General features: G+C 43.4%; 1 protein-coding gene across 2 annotated transcripts in view; it reads right to left on the bottom strand.

Annotated features, from left to right (window-relative positions):
• The window catches only part of TMED3 (transmembrane p24 trafficking protein 3), a 74,011-nt gene that overhangs the window by 43,646 nt on the left and 6,387 nt on the right, over positions 1-23,978 (bottom strand). Inside the window, exon 3 of one of the 2 annotated variants that reach the window (XM_054451298.2) lies at positions 18,579-19,440. The exons of the other annotated variant lie outside the window; for it this stretch is intronic. Within the exon in view, the coding sequence (XP_054307273.1) occupies positions 19,204-19,440 (237 nt within the window). The 3' untranslated portion in view covers positions 18,579-19,203. Of the gene's footprint in view, positions 1-18,578; positions 19,441-23,978 lie in introns of those variants that run through there. 2 annotated transcript variants of the gene reach the window in all.

The raw sequence follows: 23,978 nt of genomic DNA, 5'->3' as shown, positions 1-23,978 counted from the left end.
CAGCAGCCACAGTGATCTAAAAACCTACGCCTGGCCATGTGCTCGCCTACCTAAAACCTGTCAAAGGATGAAGCTCAAGCTCCCTCTTATGGGATTTGTAGTATATTATGGCAATCTTTATATTATGGTAAGGCTCTTTTGCTGGCCCTTGCATTCTCTCCATCTTTACATATACCTATTCCCATCTTACTTTCTCTTCCTATGGTCCAGCCCAGCCAAAGTCCTTGCCTCCCCTGAGTACTCAAGACCACATGAAACTCTGTGCCTCTGCTCATGCTTCCTTCTATCATCTGCTCTCTTTCTTCCCTGCCGGTTTTCTTTCTTCACCTTTTTTTTCGAGACAGGGTCTTGCTGCTGTGTCACCCAGGCTGAATGCAGTGGCATGATCGCAGCTCACTGAAGCCCCTGTCTACCAGGCTGAAGCGATCCTCCCACCTCACCCTCCCAAGTACCTGTGACTACAGGTACACACCACCACACCCAGCTAATTTTCTATTATTTAGTAGAGATGGGGCCTCATATGTTGCCCAGACTGGTCTCAAATGCCTGCATGCAAGTGATCCTCCTGCCTTGGCCTCCCAAAGTGCTGGGATTGCAGGCATGAATCACTATGCCCAGCAAATTACCTCTTATCTGACCCCTCTCACTCAGTTGGCCACACTCTACCTTAAGCTAGTACCTCTGTCACAATTCATACTTGATAAGTGAATGGATGTATGAATTAGTGAATGGATACATGAAGGAATGATGTATTTTTCTTATTGATGTCATTCTGGCCAGCAGTTTGGCTTACTGGAAAATTAATGAATGAATGCATCAATGATACCACTTCCAAGTCTCATCATAATTGACATAATGAGAAAATGCTAGAAAAATAACCTCCTTGCATTTAATAGTCCTGAATAACAATTATGGCTAACATTCATTAACTGTTGACTACATGCCAGGTGTATTAGTGATCTTTTGCTGCATAACAAATTATCTCAAAATTTTTTGGCACTTCACGACTGCAAACACTGCTTATCACCATCTCAATGGATCAGGAATTTAAGAGAGATATAGTGGGGTGATTCTGGCTCAGGGTCTCTCAAGAAATTGCAGTCCAGATAGATGCTGGCTGGGGCTGAGGAGGTTGAACTAGATGGTTTTCAACAGCTCAAACTCCATGACGCTCTGTGATATGTTGACTGGCCCTGAAATTCCCACAACCTGATCTCTTGCAGAGACCCACACTTCTCCCTGCTTCTTGAGTGGAGACCATGACTTGTGCCTGCCCAATCCTTGAGGTAAAGTTGAACTTTATTGATGTTTCTCTACTGTCCTCTTGTGGTCATTTCTCATATTGCTGCAGTTCTTCAAAAAGATGAAATTCAAGTGTTTTTAGTAAAAGCTACTTACTGTGCTCAATACAGTACTTTAAACAGTATTTACTAGGAGCAATGGGAGATACACATTCATGTAATTTGCCTTTGGAGGGTTTAGTCTTACTAGCAGTGAGACACACAGCCCTAGAAGTGTATGATATTATGCAGTAGTGTGTGTGTGGTGTGGCTCAGAGCTAGATCAGAGGTCTAACACTGCTCTCTACACACATCACCTCCACCACCACCACCATCATAATCACCACCATCATCACCACCATCACCACTACCATCACATTCACACCATCACCACCACCACTGCCATCACCACCATCATCACCACCATAATCACCACTATCACCATCATGTCATCACCACCACCACACCATTGCCACCACCGTTACTACCATCACCACCATCATCATCATCACCACCACTCCTCTGTCATCACCACCCGCTAGCAGCTGCACTGCCACCACCATCACTGCCACCCTCACCATGACCACTACCATGATCACTGCCAACACCACCCCAAATTTGGAGCCATCCGACACTGAGGACTTTTGAAATGGAAGTTAATAGAATCAACAGCAAATGAAACAGATTAGCTTAAAATTTAATACTTGTACAGTGTAGGGACCAGCCCCACAGGGTCGGTGGGTCTCTCCCCATGTATGGAGATGAGACAGTATAGAAATAAAGACACAAGACAAAGAGATAAAAGAAAAGACAGCTGGGCCCAGGGGACCACTACCACCAAGTGGCGGAGACTGGTAGTGGCCCCGAATGCCAGGCTGCACTGATATTTATTGGATACAAGACAAAGGGGCAGGCTAAGGAGAGTGAGCCATCTCCAATGATAGGTAAGGTCACGTGGGTCATGTGTCCACTGGACAGGGGGCCCTTCCCTGCCTGGCAGCCGAGGCAGAGAGAGAGAGGAGACAAAGAGAGAAACAACTTACACCATTATTAGAGACTTATAGTACTTTCACTAATTTGCTACTGCTATCTAGAAGGCAGAGCCAGGAGTACAGGATGGAACATGAAGGCGGACTAGGAGCGTGACCACTGAAGCACAGCATCACAGGGAGACAGTTAGGCCTCCGGATAACTGCGCGTGAGCCTGACTAATGTCAGGCCCTCCACAAGAGGTGGAGGAGCAGAGTCTTCTCTAAACTCCCCCAGGGAAAGGGAGACTCCCTTTCCCAGTCTGCTAAGTAGCGGGTGTTTTTCCTTGACACTGATGCTACCGCTAGACCACAGTCCGCTTGGCAACAGGCGTCTTCCCAGACACTGGCATCACCGCTAGACCAAGGAGCCCTCTGGCGGCCCTGTCCGGGCATAACAGAAGGCTCGCACTCTTGTCTTCTGGTCACTTCTCACTATGTCCCCTCAGCTCCTATCTCTGTATGGCCTGGTTTTTCCTAGGTTATGATTATAGAGCGAGGATTATTATAATATTGGAGTAAAGAGTAATTGCTACCAAATAATAATTAATGATATTCATATATAATCATATCTAAGATCTATATCTGGTATAACTATTCTTATTTTATATTTTATTATACTGGAACGGCTCATGTCCTCGGTCTCTTGCCTCAGCACCTGGGTGGCTTGCTGCCCACAGTACAGAGCTTTTAAGTTTACAAGGAACTTTCACAAATATTTTATTATTGAAACCTTGCAATGGCCCTAAGAGGTGAAGCCAGGGCAATTACCATCCTTCTATTAACTTTGCCTTTGAGATGTTTAATGCAGAAAAGTACTAATGGTAACATAACAAACACCCACATATCTGCCACCCAGGACTAACAAATGCTAATATTTTGTTACACATTCTTCAGATTTTTTAAAGAAAAAAGTACTGCACAGATAAAATGGAAATCTCCTTTGTACCCCATCCCAATTTCTATCTTCAATTCCCAGAGGTAACCTTTTCTTTACAATCTGTGTTTTTATAATTTACTATATATTATACATGAACACATTTATTTTTCCCACGAGCTATACAGAATAGTGCTTAATGTGTGTTTTTACTGATATATAAGTGATACCACATTGGATGGTTTTGCTTTTTCACTGTACACTCTGGTGTGTCTTCAATATTATTTCATGTTGCTTTATTGGGAGTTATTTTATTCATTTCCAACTGTTATAAAGTATCCCCATATACAAGCATGCAACATTTTGTTTATTCATTCCCCTGTCCATGTGCATTTGAGTTATATTGTAATGTTTTATCACTATACACAATGCTGCAGTGACTATCATTGTACATTTCCCTTAATACCACATTTTATTACAAATGAGGAAACTGACGGTCAGAGGGGTGAGACCACATGGTCTGCTCATCCTCACACAACTCCCAGGAGCAGAGTCAGGATTTGATCGCTACAGAACTGTCCTGTACTCCAGGAATCTTCTGTGCATGTTCCTGCTGATGTGATTGTGTGATCAATATCTTATAAAAGAGATCAGGAAAAAGGGAAGTAATTCAAGCTATGAAATGCACCAGTCTTGACAAAATGGTGGTTCTAGTAGAATATAATTTAATTTTTTAAAAGCAGCATAGGTTGAAAGACTTGGATGGAATTTATCTAACACTATCTGTTATTGGCTGAACTGTGTCCTCCCCTTTCTCCCAAATTATTCTATTTTTGTTTTTTGTTTTTCCCCCAAATTCTTATGTTGAATTCCTAACCCTCAGTACCTCAGAATGTTACTGTATTTGGAGATAAGGCTTAAAGAAGTAATTAAATTAACTACAGTGAGCCCTAACCCAACATAACTGGTGTCCTTATATAAAGGGGAAATTAGGACATAGACATGCCCAGGGAAGGGACCGTGTGAGGACACAGAAGACAGCCATCTGCAAGCCAAGGAGAGAGGTCTCAGGAGAAACCAACCCTGTTGACACCTTGATCTCTGACTTCCTGCCTCCAGAACGGTGAGAAAATTAATTTCTGTTCTTTAAGCCACCCAGACTGTTGGACACTCTGTTATGGCAGCCCCAGCGGACTATGACACTTTGCAACCGATAGCAGCTAAAGCAGATAGATCCAATAGATTCCGGTCAGTTCACATACAGGCTTGGTAGTAGCGAGGCCTGTTCCACCAGGGTCCACCACAGCCCAGAGCTTTCAAGCCCCTTGCTCTGGTGACAGATGCACAAAACATTTGTTGTCTGTTATTATTATAACTACTTTGACACTTGGAAGTTGTGACATGGTAAGTGTCCTGAGCATTTCATGTACTGGAAACATCTATGTCCCTCTATTTTATAAGTCAATCGACCAACTCTAGTGGGTGTAGTGGGTGGAGTTTGCTGGGTTGGATCCACCTAGAGTAAAAATATTACCTAGGGTGCTAATGTGTTTTTTTGTTTGTTTGTTTTTTGTTTGTTTTGAGACAGAGTCTTGCTCTGTCTCCCAGGCTAGAGTACAGTGGTGTGATCTTGGCTCACTGCAACCTCTGCTCACTGCAACCTCCATCTCCTGAGTTCAAGTCATTCTCCGGCCACAGCCTCCCAAGTAGCTGGGACTACAAGCACCTGCCACCACACCCAGCTAATTTTTGTATTTTTAGTAGAGGCAGGGTTTCACCATGTTGGCCAGGCTGGTCTCGAACTGCTGACCTCAAATGATCCACCCACCTCGGCCTCCCAAAGTGCTGGGATTACAGGCATGAGCCACTGTGCCCAGCCCTAATGTAGTTCGTTTTTGGCTCTATCAAGACACCCCCAGATCCAGCTCCACTAGCCAGCCAGTGGGGGCCTAGTTTTTTGATGTTTTAATATCTGCCTGCCAGAGCCACCTCATGTATAAGAAATGCCCCACCTCCGTGGCACCAGCATAAGAAAGGAGTGAATCTGTAGCTCCAGACTCCACAGCCACACTTCAGCTGCCACCCTTATCCCTGATCAATTATTCCTTTATCAAAATTTTTCATCAGGAATGGCTTGTATTGATCTTTATAAACTTAGTTTTCAGGGCCTCTTGAGATGACCAAATGGCTTTCCTTATTTTCCTTACTAGCTGCATAGCCTTGGGAAAAGGTTAAATTCTCTGTGTCTCAGTTTCCTCATCTGTAAGATGGGAATATTAATGGTCCCTATGCTTCTGAGCTGTTGTGAGAGATTAATGAAATGCTGCACAAAAAAGCACTAGGAACTGTGGTTGGAGCCTAGCAAGAACGCAATGTAATTTATTTTGTAGTCGTTAATGTTCTATCAGGAAAAGTTAGAAAGCTAGCATTTACATTTTCTCTTACCTTCCCTCACCTCCTAATTCTCAATTTCAATTTGCTGTATTGCAATTTTTAAATAATTAGACTTCATAAAATTTATTGTCCCTAGATTGTTCATAGTTGTCTAGCCTCAGCTGTATATTTTAATGGATGAAATGCTTGCTCACCACCTGCCCTTTTTGTGATGGCCCCTTTCCTTTCCTTGCTCAGTAGAGTTTTTCCTGGGGTAGCTGATTCAAGAGTGGTTCAAAGGTGCTCTGTGCCCTGAATTCCTTCTAGTTTTAGAAAGGCCACCTGTGGCCTTTGTAACTGAATGACAAGTTAGCAGTGTATCATTTCCCTGGGTCCACACTGTCTCTCCCAGAGTTCCCTGAGGACGGTATTCCAGGGTCTTATCCCAGTAAATGTCAAGAAATAGTTTGAGGTCACATGATTTCTCCTTCTGACAGGTTACTTGCTTTTTTGTCTTTGTTGTTTGTTTGACGAAACTTCAATGTTGTTTGTTTCTTTATTTTTCCTAGAAGCCCAGGAATGTCACCAGAATCTGTCTGTGTTAATCATTTTGCTTTATTTTTTCCTGAAACGCAAGGTACCTTTTTAAACTGAGGATTTAGGTCTTCCTTGACTTTTATTAAGGCTTTCTTGTTTTATGTCTTTGAAATTGTTCTGTTTTCTTCTTCAGGAACACCAATTACCTGCATGATGGATATCCTTGTTGTACAAAGCTGTCTGGCTCTCCCTAATAACTTTCAGCTTTTTGCTCTTTTTGTTTTCCATTTGTTTTTCAGACAGTCTTCTCAAGCCTTTCTTTAGTGTCCCTCTCTTGATTTCAGCAGTGCAGTACCTGTTCTCATTTTGGCATCTTAAAGTTAACTATCATTTCTGAAATGATGTTTCCTCTTCCACATATTCCCTGAGACTGGACAGCTCCTTTTCATCTCTTTTCTTGTATTATAACCCCTTCTACAATTTCTTGTAACCTTCTCTGAAGTCTTGTTGCCTTTTTAAATTTTTTTCCTTTTTCTAAGACTACGAGGAAAAGAATGTGTGCACTGTTTGACTTCCTGGAGTAATTCTTCCGAAATACATTCCCTGCGTGCCTTCTATTTGTTACTTTGCTGTGATCCTGGTCTTGAATTGTCACTTTTCCTTTTGTGATCCAGGTCACTGATCTGCTGAAGAGTCACACTGTGTGGGGAGAAGTCGAGGCAGAAGCAAGCTGCGAGTCAGAGGTGCCTTCTCCACATCCTTTCTCATCAGTTCTCCTGAGATTCGGGGCTATAAAGCTCCCCCCGACCCTTCCTTCACCTGCCACATCTCCTGCACACCTGCCTGAAAAGCTTCTCCTCTGACCCCACTTGCCCTGCCACTCTGAAATAAGGAATAGAGAAGGGGTCACTCCTGCTGCTCACACATGGTCCCTAGATGCTGCCATTCCAAGCTCCACCACTTGGCCATTCAGGACCAAAACCTTCTTTTAGGAAAGTCTTAACCCTCTAGGACTGTTCTAGTCCTCTCCCTCCCTTTAGTTCAAATATCACTGCATTTGACAGCCACTCTTCATAGCTAGTGATTTTTGACTATGGCTCTTTCCTGGTTTCAGTAATTTAAATTCTATTTTACTCTTATTTGCTTGGGTTGATTTTAAGGAACTGGATGTTGGGGGGAGACAGGGATCTTCCTTTTTACATCAGAAACCCAAGACAATTAGTTTAGAACAGTTACTCTTAAGCTATTATTAGTTCTATTAATTTGCTATTAGCTAATAGAAAATTAAGTTCTACTAATTTGCTATTGTCTGTGAGGCTACTCTGGATTTGTGATAATCTTATCTAACCACAAATGCTTAGGAGGATATGTTTTCCCCAATTTCTTAGAGCTGAGGTGAGTGCATATATATTAATAAAATTAGTTTTGATTCAAACCATGTTTGAAGGGGAATCTGCCTGAGTACAGCCCTGTTCTACTTAGTTTGAAATATTATATTGTCATTTGAGGACTCTTTCCTACTAAGTCTAATTCTCACAGTAGCTTTAAACAAAGGGTGTGGGGGCCTCAGCCACCAGGAGTCTATATTGAACAAAGGTAGCCAAGCCATTACTGTTTCCTGTGCACTACTGAAAGCTGAAAAGAGGCCAACAAAACATGTGAAAGTCTTATCAAGTTCTTGAACGATATCTCCAGGATGTGATCAAAAGTGTAAAAGTAGTTACTGGTGAAGAAGCCATATCTGAAGACTATTTCTTCCTATGGTCAAATATTGAACTGAAAAACACAAACCTGCAGAAGGAAAATAGCCTTAAACTATGTTAGCATCTCCAGAATTATAATGGCTCAGTAGTTTTGAGGGCATACAAAGGCTTATGTCTAGGGTTATATTAGGAAAAAGACAGTTGCTTTCTACATAACCTAAAAGTTCCAGTTTGCAGTTTGGTGGTGAGCAGGGAGGAGTTAACAACATTCTAGTCTGTCACTGCCACCAGAGCTGGAAAAACAGGTTCTCCCCAAACTTGCTCCATATCCTGTCATTCAACTGTGTTAGATTTTGCTTGCCTATGAGTTTGACCAAGAATGTTCTGTCAGCATTCTTACAATTTTGCTTAAATAAATGTCACAGGGGAATGGTCTCCCCAGTAGACCTGTACCAGGTAAAGTCCTAGCACAGACGCACTCCGGCTTTTGGTTCTTTGGAGATGCATGTCCTAGAATACACAGAGTTTAAAGACTGTCCCACTGCAAGCAGGCAGTCAGAATGGAGTGCAAGAGAAGGATTTATGCAAATGTCAAAGCACAGAGGAAGCAAACCAGGCGAGATGGAACACTGGGCAGTCAGGGGCCATTCATTCCTACACAGACTGGGAATAAAGTGGCCACAGGCTTCACCTCAGCTATGTTTTTCCCTAAGGCAGGAGAGGAGGTGAGCCTGAAAGTTTGGAAATGAGGAAGTTAAATTGCTAGACTCCATGTCCCACATCATACGATATGGAAGCCCAGATTACATCATAAACACTAGATCAGATGACTTTTGTTCAGAATGTCACCCAACTGTGCTCCAGGAGGGAAATATTAATCCATGGGAAATCACAACCAGGTAGGTCCCTGGGCCTGGAAGGAGGCCACCATGAGACACTTACAGCTGAATGATAAGCGAGAATGGGCCTGCCGGTTTTACCTTGTCTGGAAAGCAGCCCGCCTTGCCCCAGCATACTGGCCAAGCCTCTCAGAAGGCAACATCTTCCTGATGGCAATAAACTATGGGACTATTGCTGGAGGGTTGTCCTTAAGAGAAAAAACAACTCTTTAACATGTCTTAGTGGGAGGAAGATTCCGGTAAAATAATAGCTTGAATGTGCCCCAATTGCCCTCTACTCCCACTTTTAACTCATCCACCTCACCAGGCTGAAGAGTTTCGCATTGGCCAGAAGGCCTGTGTGAGCGAGGCATCACCACATGTGAGAGTTTTGAAGCAGCTGCACAGGATTGTCTCCCTTGGAGCCTGATGGACAATCCTGTCTGCTGCTCTCAATTAATACTGTTATTAATTCTATCCATTGATGATGGTGGTATCTACCTGCTCTATCATTCCCTCCATTAGTTCCTTTAACATCAGTATGTAATCTTCCCGTTCAGTACGATAATTTGCCTTGAATTCTATTTTGTCAGATGCTATGACTATTACCTCACTTTTCATTTGGTTGTTTCCCTGGAAAGTCTTTTTCATCCTTTTCTTTCTTATTTATGTATTTATTTATTTTTGAGACAAGTTCTTGCTCTCTTACCCAGACTGGAGTGCAGTGGCACGATCATAGCACACAGCAGCCTCCGCCTCCCAGGTTCAAGCAATCCTCCCACCTCAGCTTCCACAGTGTATGAGTTCCCTTTTCTCTGCATCCTCATTTGTTATTTTTTGTCTTTTTGATAATAGCCATCCTAACTGGGGTGAGATGATACCTTGTGGCTTTGATTTGCATTTCTCTGATAATTAGTGATGTTGAGCATATTTTCATATATTTTGTTGGCCATTTGTATGTCTTCTTTTGAGAAATATTCATTCAGATTTTTTATCCATTGTTTAATTGGATTTTTTTTATCTTTGATATGTTTGAGTTCCTTGTACAGTCTGGATATTAATCCTTTATCTGATGAATACTTTGAAAATATTTTCTCCTGTTCTTCAGATTGTCTCTTCACTCTGTTTCTTTTGCTGTGTGGAACTTTTTAATTTGATATTATCCTTTTTTTTTTTTTTTTTTTTTTTTTGCTTTTTTTTGCCTGTTCTTTTGAGGTCTTATTTACAAAATCATTTCCCAGACCAATGTCCTGAAGTGTTTTTCCTTTGTTTTCTTCTAATAGTTTTATCATTTGGGGTCTTACATTTAGGTCTTTGATGTATTTTGAGTGGATTTTTGTGTTGGGTGAAAGATAAGGGTCTACTTTCATTCTTCTGCATGTGGATTTTCAGTTTTTTCAGCACCATTTATTGAAAAGACTGTCCTCCCAATGAAGGTTCTCAGCATTTTTGTCAAAAATCAGTTCACTGTGTTATGGTTTGGGTTTATGTCCCCACCAAATCTCATGTCAAACTGTAATCCCCAATGTTGGAGATGGGGCCTGCTGGGAAGTGATTAGATCATGGGGGCAGATTTATCATGAATGGTTTAGCACCTCTTGGTGCTGTCCTCACAGTCTGGTTGTTTAAAAGTGTGTGGCACCTCCCCTCTTGGTCTCATACTCCTGCTTTCACCATGTGAAGTGTTGTCTTCATGAGTAAAAGCTCCCTTAGGCCTCCCCGGAAACAGATGCTACTGTGCTTCCTGTACAGCCTGCAGAACTGTGAGCCAATTAAACCTTTTTTCTTATAAATTACCAAGTATTGGGTATTCATTTGTATCAATGTGAGAATGTACTAATACAGCTATAGATATGTAGATTAATTTCTGGGCTTTCTATTCTGTTCTCTTGATCTATGTGTCTGTTTTTATGCCAGTACCATGCTGTTTTGGTTACTACAGCTTTGTAGTATACTTTGAGGTCTGGTAGTGTGATACCTCCAGCTTTGTTCCTTCTGCTCAGGATTGTGTTGGCTATTTGGGGTCTTTTGTGGTTCCATATAAATTTTAGGATTTTAAAAATATTTCTGAGAAAAATATAATGAGTATTTTGATGGGGATTGTATTTAATCTATAGATTGCTTTGGGTAGTACGGTCCTTTTAACAATATTAATTTTTTGATCCATGAGCATGGGAATTTTTTCCAATTATTGTATCCTTTTCAATTCCTTTCATCAGTGATTTGCAGTTTTCCTTGTAGAGATTTTTCACATCCTTGGTTACATTTATATCTAGGTATTTTATTTATTTTATAGATATTATAAATGGGATTGCCTTCTTGATTTCTTTTTCAGCTAGGTTGTAATTTGTATATATAAATGCTACTGTGTTTTGTATGTTGATTTTGCATCCTGCAACTTGACTGAATTTGTCAATTTTAATAGTTTTCTAGTGGAGTCTTTAGGTTTTGCTAGGAATAAGACCATGTCATTTGCAAACAAGGACAATTTTAATTGCTCCTTGAATGACCTTTATTTCTTTATCTTGCCTAATTGCTCTGGCTAGGACTTCCAGTACTATGTTGAATAAGAGTGGTAAGAGTGGGTATACTTGTCCTGTTCCAGTTCTTAGAGAAAAAGCGTTCAGCTTTTCACTGTTCAATATGATGTTAGTCAAACCTTAGCTGTTTAGTCATTGTCTTTCTTGGGGTGTGGTGGGGCGAGGAGGTGGGGAATGAGCACCAGGCATCTCTAAATAGCCATCCTGTTGCTGTCATTTTCAACATTCTACTTTTATATTTTTCATATATAGCATTTCTACTTGGTTCTTTTTATGACTTCTTGTTACAGCAAAATATTATTAAAATATTCTCTTGTAGAGTATATTTATCATGCTGCTTAAAAAAATTGTGGTCCACATGTGTCATACCAAGTGTCAGGTTCCAGCCCATGCTGAGGTCCAAGGGGAGTGGGTGGATGGGTGGCGGACAGCAGGAAGAACACTCGGGGGCTGTAGACAGGTGAAATATGGTTTTATTCAGCAGCTCTCTCATGCTGTCTGCCTTTATCTCCGCTATCTGCTCTGGCTCTGAGGCTCCTGTGGCTCCCACACTTACAGCTGCATTCCCTGGCCTGCCAGGCCCCCTCTGCTTTACAGGGTCAACAGCTTCACACTCTCTCTCTCTGGGCACAAGCTGTATGTGCAATGTCAGCAGGGCAGTTATACCTTTTACAAACAATACTGGCTCTGAGCCAAGTATGAGCTTACACAAACAGGCTATATAACAAGTGAAGTTATGCGCCTATGTGCTAAACTTGCCGAGTCACTCTGGCCAGGATGTCTGCCTCTGCCTATTCCTGACCAAAGCATATCCATTTACCTTACAACATGTTCCAATGATTCTGCTATAACGATATTTTGTATCCATTTGTTGTATCCCCTGCAGTCTAGCTGTTTGGGGCTGTGAGTCATGCTCCCATGAGGTCTGGTGATGTGTACTGAGAAGGGCTAAAGGCCTGGCCCTGGTTGGCGTCTCTTTAGAGAGTTTAAGGAAAGGGAAGGAAGGGAACCCCTGGGACAGAGAAAATCACAGTGGAAAATCCCCATTTGCTAATACTTGACAACTTCATTCAAAGTTCACTTTAAACTCTCAGAAACAACCGCTTTGGAATAAAATGGTGGCCTTAGTTTTTAATCCACCACCCCTAGGTATTAAAAAGGGGAGGACAAGGAGGCCTGGATTCCCACCCAGACAGGGTCTTTGATCTACCTGCTGTTGTCCCACACGGCCACCAGCAACCTGGGCTGTGCCACTGAGTTCATGGCAAAGGGGGCGGCTGTGGGTGCCTTAAGGCAACACATGGGAGAGGCAGGCACAGAATGGAAATGTTTTTCCTCCAACTTTGCTTCTCAGTGCTCTCCAGGGGCCTCTGCCCCCCGGCTACAGTGTCCTCCTACCCCTCTCCACAGACCCCTCTTCCAGTTTCTCACAGCTGTGTGTGTGAGAGATGCAGGCTTCTCTCTTGCTTCTGTGGTTTCTCCAGGCTTGATTTGGAGGATGGTCACCCTGCCAGGTCACTACCTGAAGATGACATGGAGTCTTTGTAACTTATCCTTGCCCCCAACCCCATCCAACACATACACTTACTCCACTGTTCTGCAGCTTCCAGATGTCTGTCCACCAGGTGCAATACAAACCCAGCACATTTTGGGGGGCTGGCTGTGAGCATGGCTAAACCAAAGGTCGTGTCCCAGGTGCAGCCCACCCAGGCTTTAGACCTGCTTAAGGCCCAGTTTTTTTGCATAGAAGTCAGGGGAATAGATAAATTTTAGTTAATATTTTAATTGCCTGAAAGATTACTTTATAAATTAAAAGGAGAATGGGGTTTTTAATTTTTTTTTACAATTAAAAATGCAACTCAAATATATTTTCTTTTCGAAGGCAAATGATATGAGAAGCCAGATTATCATCAAAAGACTGCTTGGTGATCCTAAGAGGAAAAGCCATGACTTTTCCTTCCTCCTATATCACACAACCCACTGGCTCCCTTGTGCTTCTTTCCTTTTGCGATGAATACAGTTACCAAGAAAGGTGACTTTTTTAAACCAATGTTGAATCAAAGTCCAAGAGAAAGTAACACGCTTTGGCATTCACTAGAGAGCTTGAGCAGAAGCAGCTTCATTTTCTATGAAGAGCAGAACAGTCTCCAACAGTTATATGTCATTTAGGAGTTCATGACTATATTATATTTACTTTTATAGCTCTTAGAATTCTTACACAAGCCCCCAAACACATAGAAAAAGATATGGCCATTGGCTGAGTGCTGCCACCCTAACTAACCCCAAGGAAGCAACTATTTTCTATTTCATTTTAGAAGGCTTGTGATCAGATAAAATGAACCATCCCTCAAATGACTATAGCACATAACACTGAAACTCCAGGGAGAAGCAAATAAAAGCTGTCGAATTGCCAGTTCCAACAAGAAATAGCAAGAATGTCTGACAATACTTTCTCATAGATAGATCTAGATGGTCAGACTCTCCCAGACACCATCACATCAAGTTTATTTAATAGTGTTTTTTTGGGTGCGTGTGAGTAGAAAGAAGGAAATTAGTATTTGTTTCAGACCAGTATTGTGCTAGGCACATTCGCATACAGGATCACACAGCAGGGCTGGAAGAAATACACTGAATACACAGGTCTCTGTGCTCGAACATTTGTACATTTAAGAAAACATCCAGCCTTTTCCCAGAATTTCCCAACCCAGGGGTGATTATATGTGTACTTGCAGTTTTGTTCTAATCATCCCTGTTTTCTAGAGTTTTAGTTCATTTAGGCTACCATGACAGAATACCATAGATTGGGTGACATATAAATAACAGAAATTTATTTCTCACAGTTCTGGAAACTGGGATGTCCAAGATTAAGGCATTGGCAGATTTAGTGTTTGGTGAAGTCCCACTTTCTGGTTCATAAATGGCTGTCTTCTCACTGGCAGAAGGGGCTAGGGACGCACCATAGTTTGGATGTTTGTCCTCCTGCCAACCTCATATTAAAATTTGATACCAGTGTTGGAGATGAGGCCTAGTGGAAGGTGTTTGGGTCACTGTCATCCCCATGGGGGCAGATCCTTCATGGATGGCTTGATGCTGTCCTTGCTGTAATGAGTGAGCTCTTACTCTATTAGTTCCCACAAGAGCTGGTTGCTAAACAAGGCCTGGCACCTCACCGCTCTCTCTTGCTACCTGTCTCAGCCTGTGATCTCTGTACACTGGCTTCCCTTTGCCTTCTGCCATGAGTGGAAGCACCCTGAGGCCCTCACCAGATGCCCCCACCTGCAAAACAGTGAGCCAAATAAACCATTTTTTCTTTATAAGTTGCTCAGACTTGGGTATTCCTTTATCGCCACACTAAGCAGAGCAAAACAGGCCTTCCCTCAGGCCACTTTTACAAGAGCACTAATCTCATTGAGGAGGGCTCCACTCTCAGGACTCTATCACTTCCCAAATGTCCCACCTCCTCATACCATCACCTTGTGGGGAAGAATTTCAACATATTAACTGGGGAGAAACAGAATATTCTGTCTATAGCACCTAGAATCTGCAACAAGTGATTGTTCCTTCCTTCTTCCCACCCTCCTCCCTATTTTAAGTTGAGGAGAGTTTAAAGGAGGAAATATTTACAAAGTCTGGGCAGGGTTAAGGTAAAGCCCCAAGACTAGCAATAGCTAAAAGTTGTTCCCATCCCAGACATAAAGAGGCCAAGGGATGAGTCCTTACAGAACCAGAGAGAACATGGAACAGGTGGTCTTGCTGTTAATTACACTAGAAATCAATGCCGCTCCCCAGGGGCTGTGACAGCTCAGGACCCCCTTTTGAAGTTGTAGGAAAAAATGGTTTTAATAAAATAAACTGCGCATTTCTGGACACCCCTCCAGGCTATTTGATTCTAAGCTTCCTCTTTGAACTATTTTTGCAACTTTGTGTTTTCTCCACATAGCATAGCCTTTTCGATTACTGATTCTAGCCTGGTTCAGTGTATTCAAGCTGTTTTACAACTCTGTATAAATGTGTCTGTTCTTTGAATTATCTTTTGAATCATTATGATGTTTGTCTGTTTCCTTCATTGATTAGTACATAAAATAAAACCTCTAACATGCTATGATGGTTAATATGAGGTGTCAACTTGATTGGATTGAAGGATGCCTAGATAGCTAGTATTGTTTCCGGGTGTGTCTGTGAAGGTGTTGCTAGAGAAGATTAACATTTGAGTCAATGGACTGGGACAGGATGACCCACCTACCCTCAATGTGGGTGGGCACCATTCAATCGGCTGCCAGCAGCGCTAGAACAAAGCAAGTGGAAGAAGGTAGGAGAAGATGGCTTGCTGAGTCTTCTGGCTTTCATCTTTCTCCCGTGCTGGATGTTTCCTGCCCTTGGACATCAGACTCCAGGTTCTTTGGCCTTTGGATTCTTGGACTTATACCAGGGGCTCTTGGGCCTCTGGCCACAGACTGAAGGCTGCACTGTTGGCCTCCCTACATTTGAGGTTTCTGGACTCGGACTGAGCCTCTACTGGCTTCCTTGCTCCTCAGCTTGCAGATGACCTATCGTGGGACTTCACCTTGTGATCGTGTGAGTCAATTCTCCTTAATAAATTCCCTTTCATATATACATATATCCTATTAGTTCTGTCCCTCTGGAGAACCCTAATATATGTGTTTATTTTATGTCTGTATAACACTTAATGATTTTATCCTTTTTTGGAAAATTATCTTTCAACAAAGAAAACGTCACCTCCCCCCTAAAGTTATCCTGTAGAGAATGCCCTGCAGTAAAGTTGCCTGGGCCTCGAGGATTAAAGCTTTCTTACCATACAAAGCCATTTTACTACCAGACAGTTGCATTGCAAGGGTTCAGAATCAGCACCACAAACCAACTCTTGGTCTTTGGAGCCAAGACCAGCTTGCCAGTGCAGATCCATAATTATTTTACGGGGGATCTCATCCCAGAAGCTCTACTGTCTCTTAAAATCGATGGTATGGAGCAAACCAACACCGTTAGATGATTTTTGAAAATCTCTCATAATAATCCAGAACCTCAGTTAGAGTCAGAGGTCCTATGTCTTTTCCCTGGGAGATTCTGTTTCCTATGTGAGCTAGCAGATGTGCCTTTAAATTCCACCTGTCAGTTCCATCCAGGCCTCAAATTTAAAGGGATTTTACTGAAAACAGGGTGAATCCTAATTCTGTTTACCAATGCATAAGCCCCAAGTCCCTGGCCAGTAAAAATACTCCCTTCTGCCCATTCTACAGATGAGGAAATGAAGGTTCAGAGAGGTTCAGCACCTTACCCAAGATGGCACAAGTAGCACATAGCAGACCTGGATTCAAATCCAGAAAGGTCAGCCCCAACCCAGTCCTCTTTCTACTAAAATGCCAGTGCTGACACCCTTTTCCACCAAGCTGCCCAGATGTCAAGGAAAGAGTCTCTCCAGAAAATCCAGGTGCAAACAGCATCTCCTATTTCTTTTGCTTAAATATCCTCTAAAAGAACTTGAGAAACTCTAAAGCCTCATACATTTTTAAAGCTGACATCTAAAATATTTCATCATGAATTTAAATAGTTACAAAGGAGGTACTTTCTACCATATATTAAACATTACTTTTTAAAAAATTACATCACTATTTTAAGTATATCCAGCGGATTCTAATTACTAAGACGATTTGATACCCATCATCACCCATAAATAAATGCTCAGAAATTTTCCATCTTTCCCCTTCCTTCTTAGAGTCACACTTCCATTTCATCTTTCTTATGGAACTGCATTACTCTGTTTGAAATTATATAGAGTACCCTATTGTATTTCTCTATAACAAAAACTCTTGAATTTCAAAATGTTTCATATGCTGTTTAACTGTAAAGCTGTAAGTGTTAAAAATATTTCTTCTGCGGGTGGGCGCAGTGGCTCACGCCTGTAATCCCAGCACTTTGGGAGGCCAAGGCGGGCAGATCACGAGGTCAGAAGATCGAGACATCCTGGCTAACACGGTGAAACCCCGTCTCTACTAAAAAAACAAAAAATTAGCCGGGCATGGTGGCGGGCGCCTGTAGTTCCAGCTACTCGGAAGGCTGAGGCAGGAGAATGGCGTGAACCCGGGAGGGGGACGTTGCTGTGAGCCGAGATTGCACCACTGCACTCCAGCCTGGCGACAGAGCGAGACTCCGTCTCAAAAGAAAAAAAAAAAATTTCTTCTGGATTGGGTAGTTATTTCAACTGTTATTAGTACCTAATTGATCAAAACATAAACACTGCATAAGCAGTACATTTTATTGCCAACATTATTTCCTAAATCAGCCAGTGGGGCAGGGTTTTTGTCCCCTCAATGAATCTACATATTTATGAATAAATGATTACAAGGTTATATAAATAAAAGAGGTATCACCAGCAATCCTATTTTTTTTTTTTAAGGTTGAAAGAACCTAGTTTCCATAAAAAAGTGGAAGGCAATTTGAGTTTTAGTAAAGCTGTGTCCTTCAATTCTTCAAACTCCTTTCTTAGTGCTTGATAAACATTACATTCAGGCTGGTGGTTCCCTCAGAGGGTGAAGGAGAAGGGCAGGTAGAGAGCATTCCAGAAGCAATGGGTCATGTTGCAGTGCTTAATATAGGTAGCGGGAGCATAGGATTTTTGCATTATTTTTCACTTTAGACATATTTCACCTTAGACATATTTCATAAGTAACCTTTTATATATACCCAGTACTTAATTCTAAAATGAGAAAAGAAATATCAAAAACATATGAAAGATAAGCAATATTTATCCTTCAATCAAGCTAAATAAGTGAGGCTTATGGGGTATCTTTTTAAAGAGATTATTTTGCTTCCTTTCCTACGATGCATTAATGCCTACAATGCATTAACACCTGTCAGACGGTGCAGGATTTCAGATTTGATAGGTTTCCTTCAGCGGAGACATTGTATCTTCCCTCCAGACCTACTGCACAGACACCTGATTGGTATGCATTCATTTCTTACTAATGGGCAAGGAGGACTAAGGGCAAGTGAGACAGTACCATCCTGAAGAGTGGCTGGGAGGGACTTCACTGATAATGTGCCTTTGGGTCAGAAGGAAATGATGGAGCAGGGCATGCAGATATCAGGGAGAAGGTATTATCAGAGGAAACAGCATTTGCAAAGTTCCGTTGTACAACATGGTGTGACCATGCGAGGAGACTTCCTATTTTGTTTTCATTCACCTGGGAGGAGTCATTTCTTGCCCACTCTATACATCTCTGCATAGCACCCCATGCACCTCTCTAGGTACTCTATCTCACATTCTAATTATTTATGCACACACCCATGCTCTGCCGTAAGCTCTGGAGTCCTTTAGGGCAAAGAAATAAAGGCACAAGTCTCCAGGATGCTCACACTTGTTTTTATTAGCCACAGTTTCCCACAGTTTTCTACCTCCTAGGAAATACACAGCTCACCAAGGGCACCCAGTCACCTTTCTATCCTGCTTGCATGGCTGACACTGTTGCTCACCGAGGGTGAGCAGATCTGCAAAGTCACCCAGGGCCTGGTTTCCTCAGGTACAGAGAACCCCAAGGAAAGAAGAGCCAGAACTTAGAGCCCCTTTCTTCTCCATATGGGATAGGACACCCAAGACAAATGACTCATGCATCATGAAACAGAGGCAGGGCCTTAAGATGCCCAAGAGGCCTGGGCACTTGGAGTTCCTGCTACCAGCCAGGCCACTGAACCGTTGCCTGCCCACCCTCCCATAGTGGCTAATCCCTAGCCTAGTTGTAAACGTCTTTTCAGCGCTGCACACTTCATGCAGTCGGATGCCTTCTGATTACTGGTCTCTGAGACCTTCACCTGCTGAGGTGCAAGAATCAAGCATGGGCATGAAAGGCAAGGGGCTACCACAGCAACATTGTTCTGCCTCCACCCTGGGCTACGTGCCCTACCCCAGCAGGCTGTGACCTAGGAGAGCTGCTCCAGCCTGGGGCATGAGGGGCCCTAGAGCAGGATACCAGGGCTAGGAGTGGACTGCCCTGCTGATGGGTCGTTTTTCTGTGAAGAAGCTTTTCAACAGTAGCACCTGACTGAAGCTGACCACGAACAGGGCAATCGTCTCGCCGATAGACCAGTAAGAGACTCGGCTATTAAGGTCTTCCGCTCGGGCCCGGTCCTGGGCCTCCCGCAGTCGGTAATGCGTCTGGGAGTCAATCACCGTTTTCAGAGCCTCATGGATGGTCACGCAGGCGGACTCCATCTGGGCAGGAAGAGAAAAGCAGTCACACTGCTAACCCATAGACAAATGTGGGATCCAGCAAACAGCAAATGCTGTTTTCAACATCCTAGGTGGCATCCACTGAATGCTAACTATGAGTCTGTGCTAAGGGTTTTACGTGGTTTTATTTAATCCTCACAACAAGCCTAATTGAGGCTCAGAGAGGTTAAGTAACATGCCCAGAGTCACACAGTTAGTATGTGGCTGAGTTAGAGTCTAAGTCCTGAGCCTATGCTTTCAAGCACTGCCCTATACTCTCTTATCCAATCCTTACAATACCCCTGATAGGCACGGATCATTACCCTCACTGTTAACGAGGGCTTATCCCACACACAGATGAGGAAACTGAGGCTCCAAGAGGCTACATGAATTGCCCAAAGTCATACAACTAATAAACAGCAAAATGTGAACTAGACCACAGTTGTGTTTGGACTCTGAATCCACTGCTCACGCTCATTCTATTATGTAATTGCTGCCTATAGTTTTATGTATAAACACAAACACATGAAGACACATGCCTCATGTATGTAAGCACATGCACACACATGCAAAGACACATATATATAAACAGGCACTACACAGACACATACGCTCATGTGTAACACATACTACATCATAACTTTCTTTACCTGCAAAAATATTCAGTGTGGTAGGCAGAAGTCTGAAAATGTCCTTCCCACCACCACCAAAGTCCCCTGCCCTAATTCCAGAAAGCTGTGAATATGATGAGCTGTCACCTCTGTGACTGCATCATGTTAATATGACACAGCTGACCTGAAGATGGGGAGGTTATCCAGGCCTGATCTAATCACAGGAGCCTTTAGACGTCAGGAGCTTTCTCCAGCTAGATGAAGAAGTCAAGACAGTTTCGAAGCATGAGAAAAATTCAATGTGCCACGCTGGCTTTGAAGGTGGAGGTGACCACCTGCCAGGACCAGAAAAAGGCCTCTACGGGCTGAGGGTACAACAGTCGGCAAGGAAATGGGGACCTCAGTCCTACAACCACAAAGAACTGAACTCCACTGACAACCTGAATGAGCATGAAAGCAGATCCTTCCCCAGAGCTTCCAGGTAGGAGCCCAACCTGCCACCACCTCGATATCAGGCTTGGGAGACCCCAAAGAATCTGGCCAACCTGCCCAGGCTCACAGCATACAGAGCTGTGTGGTAATAAGTGAGTATTGCATTAAGACACTACGTTTGTAGTAATTAGTTACTCAGCAATAGACAACACATTATGCCTGTGGGAAAACGTTGAGTTCTTATTCAGAGGCAGCCTCTAAACCACCATGTATCCAAGGCCTAGAAAATTCTATCCTATCAGTGAGTTCTCAGGCTAGAGGAATTCACAAAGCATGCACCAGACACTCACTCCAGTTCCCAAACTCCAAAGGCAGGCTATTTGTACAGTACAATAAACTAGAAAAGACTAAGTCACTCTGTGACCTCCCTCCCTGTGGGCGGCAAGCCACCCAGGTGCCGAGGCAAGAGACCGAGGGCACGAGCTGTTCCAGTATAATAAAATATATAAGAATAGTGATACTAGATATAGATCATAGATAGGATTATATATGAATATCATTAATCATTAGTTTGTAGCAATTACTCTTTATTCCAATATTATAATAATCCTCGCTCTACAATCATAACCTAGGAAAAACCAGGCTATACAGAAATAGGAGCTGAAGGGACATAGTGAGAAGTGACCAGAAGACAAGAGCGCGAGCCTTCTGTTATGCCCGGACAGGGCCACCAGAGGGCTCCTTGGTCTAGCGGTAATGCCATTGTCTGGGAAGACGCCCGTTGCTAAGTGGACCGTGGTCTTGCGGTAGCGTCAGCGTCAAGGAAAAGCACCCGCTACTTGGCAGACTGGGAAAGGGGGTCTCCCTTTTCCCGGTGGAGTTTAGAGAAAACTCTACTCCTCCACCTCTTGTGGAGGGCCTGACATCAGTCAGGCCCACCCGCAGTTATCCGGAGGCCTAACCGTCTCCCTGTGATGCTGTGCTTCAGGGGTCACGCTCCTACTCTGCTTTCATGTTCCATCCTGTATACCTGGCCTTTTAGATAGCAGTAGCAAATTAGTGAAAGTACTAAAAGTCTCTGATATGCAGAAATAATGGTGTAAGCTGTCTCTCTCTCGTCTCTCTCTCTCTGCCTGGGCTGCCAGGCAGGGAAGGGCCCCCTGTCCAGTGGACACGTGACCCACGTGACCTTACCTATCATTGGAGATGGCTCACACTCCTTAGCTTGCCCCTTTGTCTTGTATCCAATAAATATCAGCGCAGCCTGGCATTCGGGGCTACTACCAGTCTCCACGTCTTGGTGGTAGTGGTCCCCTGGGCCCAGCTGTCTTTTTTTTTTATCTCTTTTGTCTCGTGTCTTTATTTCTACAATCTCTCATCTCCGCACATAGGGAGAAAACCCATCGACCCTGTGGGGCTGGACCCCTACACCTCCCCAAAACTGTTAGTTTCTCTCTCACATTAAACCATTTCCAGAAGACAAACAGGAAACCACTGCCAAACAATGGTGTTACCCTTACTTGCCTCATTGGGTATCCTTAACTCTGGGCCATTCTAGGAGCTAAACTAGACTATTTAAGGAAGAACAAAAGCTTCCTTCAGCCTCTGGATTACAGGGCAGCAGCTTCCATCTTTCTGGCAACAGGTCTACCTCCCAAGGCTATGGGACTCTCCTGCACACGGTGGCTGGCCCTCTCATCCAGGTCCATGTGTAAGAAGTGGTGAAATGTCACACGTAGAAGGGTGGCATGATCACTGTGTATCAGATGGAACTGACAGAGTTAGACTGGGTACACCAGCTCAAGGAGCAATAGCAAGTGAAGAACGAGCCTATTTGTGCCCCAGTGAGTACCTCTGTCCTGTTTTCTCAGTGACATCCTCTATGCTCTATTATTTTGGGCTACATATCATCTTTCACAACTGGAGTGTAGTCGGCATTGGACTTCTTCACTTCCCCGCATTTGGCAGGTGGGCTATACCTGCAGACATTTGATATTGAAAAAGGAACAAATGATCCTAAGAAGGGTTCCAGACATCAGGAAGTAGACTCCAAAGGGAACTTCCAAAGCTAACTGGCTCCAAAGGCTAACCACCAGAAGAGAAAGCTCAGGTGTAGGCCTCTGCACTGGGGACAATGGTCGCATTTGTGGTTGTTCCTCCTAGCTCTCCGGGGAATGCTTCCAAAGCTCACTAAAGCATGTCAACTATCACAGATGGAACAGGACACTAAACTGGGAAGGAAGCAGGAAAGATGTCAATGTGGAGTCGGGCTTAACCTATGCGAACCCGTGTCAAAGCTAACTCAAGATATGGCATTTCTAGAAGCCTCCCTAGTGCTCCCTGCCAGACACTACCTACACAGGCAGACTTGGTAACACAAATCCGTTCTGTATTTACATCACCCTGGTGATCCCTGGAAAATCACAAAGGATTGAAGGTGGGGCTGGGGGACTCAGGATAGACACTTGTAGGATGAGGTTACAAGGATTTCAAATCATGGCTGAGTTTTAATAGCTCATACTTCCACTAATTCCTTCATTCAAACATTTACTCAATGCTTACTTTTCTTCCAGGCACTGTGCTAGGCCCAGCGAATTAAGAATCAGAGCCAGACACAATCCTGGGTCTCAGAAAGTTCACAATTTAAAGAAAAAATTACTCAACTAGAATGCAATATAAACAGTCAACAACAGAAGGGTATGCAGAGCAGTGGGAACACTCAGGAGAAAGATGCTGAGCCTGCCAGAGAAGATGGAGTACTTGACATGGGACACGACAAGCTGAGCCCTGATGGATGGGCAGGACGTCACCAGGCTGAGGATGAGAACACATCCCAAGCAGCAGAAGCACAGGCAAAGAACTGTACAGGGCCTGGTCTGGGATCAGGGACCGACATGGTGATGGGGATGCATGGAGAAGCAGCTGTGGGGAGGTGGAAGCTCATAGTAAAGGGCCTCGAGGTCCAAGACTTTATCGTGTGGCTCTGTGAGCAGAAGACTGGCAAGATCGGAATCCCACTTTACGAGAATCTGCCTCTGGCAGCTATGATGCAGAAAGGGATGTATGCGAACCAGTTTAGAGGCAGGGAAACCACTTAGGTGGCCGCAATTCTACTGGGAAGAGAAGAGGCGGGCCTCAATTAAGAAGGTCACCATGTCACGGAAGAGTGGATTGGGGGGAAATTGATGGCACTGAAATCACAGGACTTCGTAACAAAGTGTATCATTCTTGAAATCAGTGGGAGGGATGGAGACACACACATAAGTGTATACATGTATGTATCATAGTCATAGGTAGTATATGTGTATATGTATGTGTGTGGCACACACGCATATGTATTCATATGTACACATATGTATACATGTTTGTATGTATAAATCCGCAGAGAACACTACCGAAGGGCTCATTTGATTTTCCAGGCTAGAATTCCATTCTCCAAGTTTATTTGCCACGAACTCATTCAGAAACAAAGTGTACACTGGACTCACTTGACTGGGG

The sequence above is a fragment of the Pongo pygmaeus genome, chromosome 16 (assembly GCF_028885625.2).
Source record: "Pongo pygmaeus isolate AG05252 chromosome 16, NHGRI_mPonPyg2-v2.0_pri, whole genome shotgun sequence".
In the NCBI taxonomy this organism is placed as follows: Eukaryota; Metazoa; Chordata; class Mammalia; order Primates; family Hominidae; genus Pongo; species Pongo pygmaeus.
Note: the sequence above shows the minus strand (reverse complement) of the source record. Positions and strands in the feature narration are given on the sequence as shown.